The sequence below is a fragment of the Tachyglossus aculeatus genome, chromosome 7 (genome assembly GCF_015852505.1).
Source record: "Tachyglossus aculeatus isolate mTacAcu1 chromosome 7, mTacAcu1.pri, whole genome shotgun sequence".
Classification (NCBI taxonomy): Eukaryota; Metazoa; Chordata; class Mammalia; order Monotremata; family Tachyglossidae; genus Tachyglossus; species Tachyglossus aculeatus.
Genome location: NC_052072.1, coordinates 46,768,965 through 46,781,926, shown reverse-complemented (window position 1 = coordinate 46,781,926; position 12,962 = coordinate 46,768,965). Strand labels below are relative to the sequence as shown.

Here is a 12,962-nt window from a genome sequence, read left to right as displayed (position 1 = left end):
GCACACAGTTAATAATAAATGCCATTGAGTGATTGACAGGAGACTTTATCATCATCATCTGAAGTATCCTTCTACATCAATCTAATAGCTTGGGATTCCTTTGGAAATGCTTCTTTGCTTCTCTCCTTCTTCCATTATTTTCCCTTTAACTAGTACACCGTTTTTTATGATATTTGCTAATGCCCTTACTATGTTCCATATTCTGTGTCAAGTCATATTCTGATGATTTGACACCTGTCCACATGTTTTGTTTTGTTGTCTGTCTCCCCCTTCTAGACTGTAAGCCCACTGTTGGGTAGGGACCGTCTCTATACGTTGCCAACTTGTACTTTCCAAGTGCTTAGTACAGTGCTCTTCACACAGTAAGAGTTCAATAAATACGACTGAATGACTATCACAGCTAAACTATTTTGTTGGCCTCCTAGCTGGAAGGTATAATTTAGGATGCTGGGAATTAATTGGGGCAGGACTGTTGGAGGAAATGGGATTTAAGGAGGGCTTTGAATGTGGGGTGGGCTATCAGATTTAAAGAGGGAGGGAGTACAAAATTGTGAAAAAATGTGAGCAAGAGGATGGAGGAGGGAGAGTCAAGAGTGAGATACAGTTAGAAGGTTGGCCTGGGAGGAATGAATGTGGAATCAGGGAAGACCTCGTGGAAGAGACGTCATTTTTGGAGGACTTAGAAGGTGGTAAGAAGGTGGTCTGTCAGATCAACTTGTACTTCCCAAGCGCTTAGTACAGTGCTCTGCACACAGTAAACGCTCAATAAATACGATTGAATGAATGAATGAATGAATACAAAGGGGGATGAAGGTTCAGGTCGCTACTAAAGCAGGGAAAGGGAATGGTGGCATCAGTAAGAAACAGTCACATCCATTTGAACATTTTACATGTTTGAGGTCCTCCTGGTTCTGTCTCTTACCAGGAGTCTGGCAACTTTACCCACCTCAAAGCCCCCGATGACCAATAGACCCTGGATGTTATACTTCCGAATGCTTTCCACGATTTTCTCCATGAATGTCTTTGGGAGGGTTCTGCAACAGGAAATTAAAGTTAAAAAAAACACTGTGTGAAACTCACAGACATTCTCTTCAAACACTATCTTTTACCTATTCACAGTACAGGAGTAGTAGTCATAGCATTTATTGAGCACTCACTGGGTGGAATTCACTGTACTAAGCGTTTGGAAAATACAAAATATCCTCTGCCCACAGGGACCTTACACTCTAAAGGGAGAGAGAAATGTAAAAGCATTTACAGAGTAACTCAAAATAAATAATTGAATGTACAACTGAATCAACGTACATACACAGAGAGGCAGGGTGACCTAGAGGATAGATCACAGCTTCGTTACTTGTCTGCTGTGTGACCTTGTGCCAGTCACTTCACTTCTCTGTACATCAGATATCTCATCTCATGGGACCTGGACTGAATCCAACCTGACTAGCTTGTATCTCCCCCAGCACTTAGTCCAGGGGTTGGCACCTAGTAAGTGCTTAACAAATGCCATTAAAAAAAAAATGTGCCAAGGATGGGACTAAATAAGTGTATAAGTGCTAAAGATAGCTGGAAGGTATAGATGATTTAGGATGCTGGGAATTAATTGGGGCAGGGCTACTGGAGGTAGTGGGATTTAAGGAGGGCTTTGAATGTCGGGTGGGCTACCAGATCTGATGAGAGAGGGAGTACAAAGCTGTGAGAAAAATGTGAGCAAGAGGATGGAGGAGGGAGATACAGTTAGAAGGTTGGCTTGGGAGGAATGAAGAGAACAGGTTGGGGAAGAGCAGGTGAAGAGAGGCGTGGTACTTGCTGGTGAGCCTGGAAGGCTATTGGGAGAAACTTTTGCTTGATGTGGAAGGGTCCGGGGAGCCGGTGGAGGGTTTTGAAGAGAGGAGAGACGTGGGCTGAGCGATGATTCAGTAAAAGAATCCGTGTAGTGGTGTGTGGGCCAGATTGGAGAGAGGAAAGTCAGTAAGGAGGCTAAGATAGTTTAGCTGTGATATGACTCAAGCTTGTACCAAGGTGGCATGTTTGGGTGAAGAGGAACGGATGGATGTGGAAGACGCGTAGGAAGAACTGGCAAGATTTTTGAGTAGAAAAGATTGTGAGAGTTGAAGGAGGGTGAGGAGTCAAGGATGATGTCAAGCATACATGCTCTGGGAAAGGACACGGTGGGGTTATTGAGTGAGGTAGGAAAGTTAGGAGAGGAGTAGACTCAGGAGAGACGATGAGCTTTAAGCGTGTTAGGATGCTGGCAGGACATCCCAATGAAGAGGTCCTGAAGGCAAGAGGAGATGAAATAATAAACAAGCAGCATGGCCTAATGCAAAGTCAGTCAGTCAGTCACATTTACCGAGCACTTATTGTGTGCAGAACACTGTACTAAGCATGTGGGAGAGTACGATTTAACAATATTACATGCACAGTCCCTGCCTTACTCTCGGCTTCAAACCTCGCCCCCTCCTACCTCACCTCCCTTCTCTCCTTCTCCAGCCCAGCCAGAACACTCCGCTCCTCTGCCGCTAACCTCCTCACTGGGCCTCGTTCTCGCCTGTCCCGCCGTCCACTCCTGGCCCACGTCCTGCCTCTGGCCTGAAATGCCCTCCCTCCACACATCCGCCAAACCAGCTCTTTTCCTCCCTTCAAAGCCCTACTGAGAGCCCACCTCCTCCAGAAAGCCTTCCCAGACTGAGCTCCCCCTTTTTCCATTCCTCCTCCTCCCCTTCCTATCACCCCCACTCCCTCCTTCTGCCCTACCCCCTTCCCCTCCCCACAGTACTTGTGTATATTTGTACATATGCATTACTCTATTTTATTAATGATGTGTATATAGCTATAATTCTATTCTGATGGTGCTGACACCTACTTATTTTGTTTTGTTGTCTGTCTCCCCTTTATAGACTGTGAGCCTGTTGTTGGGTAGGGGCCATCTCTATATATGTTGCTGATTTATACTTCTCAAGTGCTTAGTACAATACTCTGCACACAGTAAGAGCTCAATAAATATGACAATGAATGAATGCCCACATCCAGCTTAAAGCCTACAGGGAGATCCCAATCCTGAAAATCAGAGGTTATAGGTTCTAATTCCAGCTCTGCCACTTGACTGCTTTGTGACTTTGGCCAAGTCACTTAACTTCTAGGTTGCTTAGTTTCCTCACCTGTAAAATGGGAATTTAGTGTGTCTTCACTTTCCTGCTTAAACTGTGAGCTCCTTGTGGACAGTGACTCCATGTTACCTGATGTATCTACTATCTACTATCATGTATCTACTCCAGACCTTAGGATGGTGTTTGGCACACAGTAAGCACCTATATACCACAATTGTTATTACTACTCCTACTCTACCAATAAAGTTTGCAAGTCAGATGAGAGGCCAGAGTTAGAGAGGTAGATTTAGAAGTTAATGGCATAGAGGTAGTAACTGAAGCCATGTGAGCAGATAAGCTCCCTGGGAAGGTAAATGTAGAGCAAGAAGAGTAAGGGACCCTTAATAAAGCATTCAGAGACACCCACGATTAGAGGTGGGAGGCACAGGATGAACCAGAAAAAAAGAAGGATAAGAACTGGCCAGATGGCTAAGAGGAGAATCAGGAGAGAATCACGTCAGAAAAATCCAAGTTATAGATTCTACTTCCAGGAAAAGGACTGGTGTGCAGCATCAAACGGACAGTTGAATACGAATGGATCGCTCAGCCCAACCTACACAGACATAGAAAGCCATTTCCATTGGCAGTATCGGTAAACAACATTTGCATCATTCAATCTTGAGATAAGAGGGGAAGAGTGCAAGGGAGGTAACAAAGTTTACTAAGGGACTCACTAAAATGGACGGTAAGCGGCTTTAGGTCTCCAATCAGCTGATGGTCCACTCTCTTTAACCTTTTTACTGCCCAGTTGTGAAATAACCCCAAGGATCTGGGATTCAGGGTCCTCCCAAGGTGATGCTCACGTAACTACTGATAACAGTGCTTGGCACATAGTAAACGCTTAACAAATACCATCATTATTATTACTATTACTAACCTCGGCAATTTTACAGACTAGGGAATTTTATTTATTTATTTAGATTAATGCCTGTTTCCCCCTCTAGACTGTAAGCTGGTTGAGTGCAGGGAATGTGTCTGTTTACTGTTATATTGAACTCTCCCAAGTGCTTAATACAGTACGTTGCACAAAGTAAGTGCTCAGTAAATACGATTGAATGATTGAATGAAAGGGAAATGAGCCACAGGAGTTGAGCAATTGGCACAGCAGTGCAGGAAGCAGGCACTCCTCCAGTACTAATAAGCGTGGCATTTGCTCAGTGCTTACTATTGTGCTAAGTTCGGAGGGAGATGATAATAATTAGGTAGACCCCCTTGACAGATTCCAAAGGGGACCAGGGACTGAGGTTTTCTAAGAGGGGAGAGGCACCAGAAGCAAGGTGAGAAAGGCATTCTTTTTACCAGACCACCCACAGGACTTACCTCTTGGTTCCCAGCATCGACCCGCCGCGGCCCAGCCAGCCGGCTACGTCATGCCAGCCCACCTCTCGGACCTAGGAGGAAGAATGTGCAATTTCACGTTCGTGAGGAGTGCACAGTTTTGAAGGAAGGCATGCCCTTACCCATAGTTCCTCCTCAGGGAGCAGGGAATCCATTTTGATAGCCTTTCCCCTTAGATGAGATCAGCTGTGGGACTTGCGGTCTAGAAGGACCACCAGACACTGTGTCTTCCACCCTGTGCACCAGGGATGGGCAAAATACAAGCCAGAGGTTGCCTCTGGCTACCACTGGTTCTATCGAGCCCACTACCAAATCCATCTTTAGTAAATATTTCTATAATAGTAATAATGATTATAATAATTGTGGCATTTGTGAAGCGTTCGTTCACTTTTCTTCTTGGGCTTCCTTACCTTATCTCAGCTCTTAGCTTCTGTTATGTCACTGGAGCCCATTGGACTGTTAGCTTCTTGAGGACAGACACTGTGCTCACTACCTCTACTATCCCTCCCAAGCATTTAGCACAGTGCATCACACAGAGCACCAAATGACCTCCATTTAGTCTGTGCTGGAAGCCAGAGTATAGACAGGTGTCACTATATTTACCTGCCCTTTGGCTAAGCCTTCGAAGCCGTCGTTCACGACATACACTGTGTGCCCCTTCGAGATTCCAATTCTCACTGCTGACCTCACTGCCGCATTCATCCCAGCTGCAGGCGCCCCAATGTTCAAAATTGCTATGGAGAAGTTGGTCTGAGAAGAAGAAGGAAGAAGAAAGAAGAAGGAAAACAAGAAAAAAGAAGAAGAAGAAAAAGAAAGAAGCAAGAAGGAAGAGGAGGTGGAGGAGGAGAAGAAGAGGAAGAAGAGGAGGAAGAGAAAGAGGAAGAAGGAGAAAGAAGAAGGAAGGAGGAGGAGGAGGAGGAAGAAAAAGAGGAAGAGGAGGAGGAAGAGGAGGAGAAAGAGGAGGAAGAAGAGGAAGAGAAGGAGGAGGAGAAAAAGGAGGAAGAGGAGGAGGAGGAGGAGGAAGAAGAGGAAGAGAAGGAGGAGAAAGGAGGAAGAGGAGAAAGAGGAGGAAGAAGAGGAAGAGAAGGAGGAGGAGAAAAAGGAGGAAGAGGAGGAGGAGGAGGAAGAAGAAGAGGAAGAGAAGGAGGAGAAAGGAGGAAGAGGAGAAAGAGGAGGAAGAAGAAGAGGAAGAGGAGGAGAATGAGGAGGAATAAGAGGAGGAGGAGGAGAAGAGGAGGAGGAGGAAGAGGAAGAAGAAAAGTTGGTCAGTCAATCATATTTATTGAACTCTGGGAGCAGAGCACTGTACTAAGCACTTGGGAAAATACAACATAATAATAAACAGACATCCCCTGCCCACAACGATCTTACAGTCTAGAGGGGGAGGCAGACATTAATATAAATAAATGACAGATATGTACATAAGTGCTGTGGGGCTGGGACAGGGGATGAATAACGGCAGCAAGTCAGGGACATGGTTGGGACATCAGTAACATAGATGAGCCTGAGAGAAAGAAGCTGTGGTAGTAGTATTGATGGGTCCCACAAGGACTAGGGGGAAGGCGATGGATCTGCCTCAAAGGGATTTGAAAGGGAAAAACTTTTAAATATCATTACCAATTTATATTATCCCCAAAGTGCAAAGCAATAATGGCCATTACTGCATTCTGTAAGAAGCTATGGGAGTGTTTTGTTTCCTTTTTTTTTTCTGGAGCAAAGGACACAGTGTAATGTCCAGATTCATCTTACCTTTTCCAGTGCTTTCTTCTGGTGTGCAAGGAGCTTGTAAATGTTCCAGTTATTTTCAAAACTCCTATAAAGAAAACAAGCCATGAATCTCATGATAAAACACTACACCTCGCTTTATGAATATTTGACAAAGACATTAAAATTTGAACCTAATCTATTTTGGGGACAGCTCTCAGCTAAAAGCCAATCAAAACCTGCTGGTCTTTTCAGGCTAGCACAGGAGGACAATAAACATTTTCCATAACCCCAGAAATTCAGTTTTATTTGGCATTTTTAGAACAGTGTTAGGTCAAACTCTGGCCTCTTGGCCCTTGATGATTTGGTCACGATTTCTAGTAACCATGACTCTGTCTCCTAGCCTTTCCCTGGCTTTCTGTCTCCCAACTCTCTGGAATCCAGACCAACGACAATGGGGGAAGTTAAAAGAAACATGATAATCAAGAACCACTTCCTGTGTGCTGGGTTGGATACAAAGTTTTAAAGCCGGACAAAGTCCCTGGCCCACACAGCAGTCACAATCTCTTTCCCATTTTACTACTGAGGAAACTGAGGCCCAGAGAGGTTAGGTGAGTCACACAGTAGGCCTGAGGCGTAGCTGGGATTCAAACCTGGGTGTTCTGTCTCCCAGCCCCGTGCTCTTTCCACTAAAACCATGAGCAACGACAACCTGAAGAGGATCAACAGTAATGCTTGAACTTTAAAACTGCCCAAGAATACCCCGCACGACTCTTTGAAGCAAACCCTAATTTTAAGTAACTTAAATTGTGGTCCTTTTAACTATTTCATACATTTAGATCCAGGTGGTCCTTTGGAAAAATCTTAGTGGGGAAATTTGTTCTGAGTCCTAAAGCCAGGGTCATAAGAGAGAAGAAGAATAATCCTTGACTTGAGGACTCAATCGATCATTTATTGAGTGATTACTGTGTGCAGAGCACTTGAGAGAGCACAACAGAGTTGGTAGACACACGTTCCCTGTCCACAAGGAGCTGTTAGCAGGTTATTATGAATCACACCTGAATCCGTTCGTAACAATCTGAAACTGGTGAGGGCAACCCTGCTTTGTCACAAATTCAGGCCAGAATTCATGTGCATTTTCTGAGTCCATCCAGATTGTACACTGTGACCCAGGGTGGTCAGAAAGGGAAAGAAAGGATAGAAAGTGGGGCAATTGGAAAATCACATTTTCTCCTGCATTCTTTGCTCTCTGCTAGATGCTCACTACTCTGGCAAGAGCAGCTCAAATCATTCATTCAATCGTATTTATTGCTCACCCTATTTTGATTTGAACATTAATCGGAGCAACTTAAAATATCCGGAAAGGAATTTATTGAGAGCTCACTATGTACAAAACACTGTACTAAGTGCTTGGGAGAGTACAATACAGCTACCGGCAAATAAGCTCGCTGTGGACAGGGATTGTCTATTGCTGTACTGTACTTTCCCAAGCATTTAGTACATGTTCTAGACACAGTAAGGGCTCAATAAATGATTGAATGAACAAGCTCATAATCCAGAGGAGGAGATATATATTAATACACATAAATAAATGAATCAATGGCCAAAGGTCCTGAGTGTCATGTTAACTACATGGCAATAGGGCCAAGCTAATCCAGGAAGACTGGAGTCAGGGGGTGGGGGCAAGGATGTGGGCACTGGCCTCCCACCAAATGGCTACCTGAATAATGAGGTAGCTCACAGGAGGCTCTGAAAATTGTCCAGCTCTGAGTTCCTAGACCGTGACACCGTCCTCAAGGTTATTCCCCCTCATAGTAGCGGGCTAACCTGTCACATAAGTGCTGGTCAGAAAAAGGTAGAAAATTTGAGCTCTTTTTTAACCTTTGCTTGGGGCAGCTCTGGCCCTTTGTGACCAAGGGCAGGACTCCTCACTGCTCTGGGCTCGTAAAGGACCAACACTGTCCTCTATTCTAATGAGATACTGGATTGATTTCTGAGAAGGGAGAAAAAGGGCCTTACTCTGGAAGTCCAGGTTGTTTTCTCAATTCTAAGATGCCACTTAAATAGGCTCCTTTAGGGTAATAAATGGCAACTTAGCGGCACGAAAGGATCAGTGCAAAAGTGAACAACGACCCCTAAACACTGGAAAGAAGAAATTCAAACTGGGAACATGAATTGCTGCTCAGTGGTCAGATCAGACATTTTGTGAAGTCCCTTGTGCAAGTAGGAGGAAAGGCACCTTGTAAACTCAAGGGACTGTTTTATATTATCACCATCTATATATCATGTTCTATGTTACAAAATCAACTCTCCTCTATCTCCAGAGAATCCAGCCTAGAGTTTATAAAGGACTTTGAAATCTTAGACTAAATGGCACTATATAAACTCAAAGTGAAATGATTCTACAACTCTATGTAAAACATTTTTTAATAGGGTGAACTATCCTTTGAACAGATAAAAGGGCTCTTACTGCCTCTGCAGAGAATTCAATCTTAAAACAACTGAATTCTATTTTTATATTTGGTCACAATTTTCACCTCTATCAGCAGCAGGGCCTAAAAAGTTGGATTTGCTAACTACTACTACTACTGCTACTTAATGATGATAGTATTTGTTAAGTGCTTATTATGTCCAAGCCCGTGTGGGGTTAACAGTCTTGAGGGGAGGGAGAAAAGGAGAACTCCATTGTATTGTACTCTCCCAAGTGCTTAGTATAGTGCTCTGAACAAAGTAAGGGCTCAATAAATACCATTCATAAATTGATTGAGGTATTGAATCACCATTTTACAGAGGAACAAACCGAGACAAAGAGAAATTAAGTGGCTTGCCCGAGGTCATACATCAAGAAAGTGGCAAAGCCAGAAATAGAACCCAGGCCCCCTGATTCTCAGGCCCATGCTCTTGTCACCATGCCACATCACTTCTCCTTTTATATAAATACACATATAGCAACATATGTGTACATGTAGTCTTTCATTTTATATGTGGATATATCCATTGCATAGATTATAATACCTTTGTTGTCTCTTACCTCCCTCGGAGAAGGATTGCTTCATCAAACCTTTTCTCATCCATGGCTTTCTGCACGTCTTTTGTCTTTAAAGGGAAGGAGAGGAGATGAGTTACAGGGACATCTTAGTCCAAATAGCCAGGAGAAACCAGCCCAGAAGCAGGTACAAAGTGATATTCTACACAATTTGCCCTCTGTCCCATAGACGGTAACGGGAGAGAGACAGAACTGCCCCAACCTCTGGGGCAACATGTACTGACAAGAAGTGGAATTTCCTCAATAGCTGGCAGGCTACTTCCTCCACAGCCAGATTTGAAGCCAAGGAACATTCTAGGCATTTTGGCTAAACAATGAGGCCCAGAAAAAATGATTCATCAGCTACAAAGAAAAACACAATCAAAAGTCAGTGAGAGTGGTTGCTGCAGAAAGAAACACCTGCAGACGAGCACTTATCAATCAGTCAATTGTATTTATTGAGCACTTACTGTGTGCAGAGCACTGTACTAAGCGCTTGGGAAGTACAAGTTGGCAACATATAGAGACAGTCCCTACCCAACAGTGGGCTCACAGTCTAAAAGGAGGAGACAGAGAACAAAACCAAACATACTAACAAAATAAAATAAATAGAATAGATATGTACAAGTAAAATAGAGTAATAAATACGTACAAACATATATACATATATACAGGTACTGTTAAGACTGTTGTACTCTCCCAAACCCATTGTACAGCGTGCTACATCTAGTAAGTCCTCGATAATACCTTTGAAGGTGATAGTAAGAATCATTAAAGAGTAGAGCTGAAGGTCTCTGGCTTGGATTTATGCTCATCACATCCCACAACCATACCATTTCCCCACTTCAGGAAAATACTTACCACTTGAACGCACTCCATTAGGGGCAGTCGGACAGACTGGTTCCCAGACAGACTCACGACACAGGCTGGTGTGTTGGGCGTGGCTTCCAGTAGCGCCATCACGGCCTCCATCCCCATTTTACTGCTCTGAGGACACATAAGACCAACCCCTGGGGGAGTTAGGGACCCTGTACATGCAAAATACTGGGACTGCAGTTAATAATAACTACTATTATTATTATTATTACGGTACTTGTTCAGCACTTACTATGTGCCAGGCACTGTACTAAGTGCTGGGGTGGATACAAGCACATCAGGTTGGACAGAGTCCCTGTCCCACACGGGACTCACAGTCTCAATCCCCATTTTGCAGATGAGGGAACTGAAGCACAGAGAGGTGAAGTGACTTGCCCAAGGTCACACAGCACTTAAGTGGCAGAGGGGTATCAGAACCCATGACTTTCTGACTCCCAGCTCATGCTCTATCCTCTACACCACGCTACTTCTCATTATAATAAGCCACATAATTTGCAGAAAAACCTATCAAATTGCTGGGCTTTTAACTCCCGCTCGAGCTAGAAGGAGATCAGTCGGCTCCAGAGCATCCCGACAGGATGACGACTTCATTGACTGAACCAAAGGGAGACGTCAAAAGCTGATCAAATTCACTTCAAAAGTTGATAAAATTCATCAACAGGAGGAGAGACTCCCTTTAATTAGTAATATCAATTAGTTAATACTATAATTATGTGACTGCACTCCTCTCCTGTTCTTCGAAGAGCAACAGCGCTCAGGGACCAGGGGTCCTGGCTCTCAGGAAGGAGATGCAATTAGAGGTCAAGGAATAAAGGCAGCAATTCCCAAGGAAAAGCGGGAAGATGGTGGTTAGCAACTGCTTTGGTTGCAAAGGCAGAGACTTCCACATGGCAGAAAGAAGTTGTGTCCCCAGGGAGTGTGTCCCCTACAAGGTAGGGATCCCTAACCCAGATGGGAAATAGGATGGCTTAGTGGAAAGAGCATGTGGCTGGAAGTCAGAGGACCTGGGTTCTAATCCAGGCTCTGCTTCTTGTCTGCTGTGTGACCTGAGCAAGTCTCTTCACTTCTCTGGGCTTCAGTTTCCTCATCTGTAAAATGGGGATTAAGACTGAGAGCCCTGTGTGGGACAGAGTCTGTGTCCAACCTGATTATCTTGTACATATGCCTTGCACATAGTGAGCACTTAAAAAAAACACCACAATTATTATTATTATTATTACAGCCTAGAGGGCCGGACTGAGTCAGCAGGAATGATGACTACCACCTGATTCTGCTCATGCAGGTGGGAATTAATGAGATTTCCCGGATGCAGAGCTCTGTGGGTAAGCTCCACAGGATCAGTGGGGTTCTCTTCAACTTTAGTGGTCACAGGAAGAGGCTCCCACTGGATCACGTGCCTCCTGGAGACCAAGAACTCACTGCACAGTTGGTTTCAGAAAGCCCCTTCCAGATTTCTCCTGGGCCCTGATGGGCTCCAACATGCTTAGAAAAGGAAGGGGATCTGCAGCAGCTGGCTGGTTCGACCTAAGATTGGTGGGAATGGATCTATGAAGTCCACAGTAAATTAAATATTCACTGTCACAAGGGGAAATCTTAAGCACTAGAAGAGCAATGGGGAAATCTACCTGGGTGAAAAGGTGACCTAAAAGAAAACAGAAGTAATAACTGTGGTGACGTGAAATGTTTGTGAACAAATTCAAGGAGAACGGGAAATAAATGAGAGGGTGAGAGGTCTTGTCCAGAACACAGTTATGATGCTATTGGAATAACAGATAGAATTTATGACAGGTGATAGAGTAAATGGTTATTAGTTCTTCAAGAAAAGTAGCTGGAAAAAGAGGAAGGCAGAATTATCTTGTACATCAAGGAGTTACCCAACAGAGATCCAGAAACAGGAGCCAACCGAAAGAGTACCTGGGTTAAAGTAAAGATGAAAAGAAGATGGTCACCAACATGATAGCAGTCTATTTTAAATCTTTCCACCCCAAGGAGAAAAGATGGAATAAAGTAACCCCACAGTATCCTTTAATTTTACACTGACTCACCAGAAGTTCAGGATCCAGATCTGGTGATGATGGGAGACTTTCAACTAGTCAGATATCTTCAGGAAATGCTATTCAGCAGGACACAGATCATTACACAAGTGTTTGATTTACATTTGAGATAACTGCAGGTGTGGCAACTAGAAGAATCAACTAGAACAGATATCCATCTTGATATGGTCCCTATTTACGGGAAATAAGCAGTTGAAGACTTCAGAGTGGATGGCTAACTTTGTGGGAGCAGTCCCGTAATGGCTTTATTTCAGGACTTCAAGGGAAAGGAGGAAAGAAATCAGTAGGAAAAAGAAAATGGGCTGAGAAAAAGCAAATTTTAAGGTTCAGAATGCCAGTAAGGGGGACCCATAGCAAGGAGAGCCCAAGAGGTAACGGAGTCAGAGAAAGTTGTTTCCTCTCCAAAGAGGCAGCTCTGCAGTCTTGGGAACAAACTGTGCTTTGTGCTGTGCAGTGCAGGCAAAGGACAAGCAGAGTCTTATGACATCCTACTATCAAAACAAGAACCCTTGAGGAAGCTGAAGGGCAAATGGCAAACCTACAAAAAAGTAAAAATTAGGTCAAATGATTAGGGAAAAGCAGGACTATGGTATGGAGAGGATTAGAACAGTTTAAAGTTAGAAACAAGATGCATCTTGCATGAGACAAAAAAAAGGTGGCCAAGAGATTGTATTAAGCACTTGTATTAAGCAAAGAGAGTAGAACCAGGGAAATTTAAACTAATACTACCTTCTAACATGTGACTGAGAAAAAGCAGAAACTCTAATGTTTTATTTGCCTTTGTCTTTTCAGAAAGAGCAGAAAAAAAAATAAAAA

The 12,962-nt window shown here is 43.8% G+C and overlaps 1 protein-coding gene across 1 annotated transcript in view; it reads right to left on the bottom strand.

The window, feature by feature from the left end:
• PFKL (phosphofructokinase, liver type) overlaps positions 1 to 12,962 on the bottom strand; it is a 55,064-nt gene that overhangs the window by 12,300 nt on the left and 29,802 nt on the right. The window contains exons 10-15 of the mRNA XM_038748984.1: positions 10,078 to 10,203; positions 9,223 to 9,287; positions 6,237 to 6,300; positions 5,091 to 5,237; positions 4,470 to 4,540; positions 947 to 1,034 (exon numbers count right to left, since the gene is read on the bottom strand). Coding sequence (XP_038604912.1) covers positions 947 to 1,034; positions 4,470 to 4,540; positions 5,091 to 5,237; positions 6,237 to 6,300; positions 9,223 to 9,287; positions 10,078 to 10,203 — 561 coding nt within the window. The remainder of the gene's footprint in view (positions 1 to 946; positions 1,035 to 4,469; positions 4,541 to 5,090; positions 5,238 to 6,236; positions 6,301 to 9,222; positions 9,288 to 10,077; positions 10,204 to 12,962) is intronic.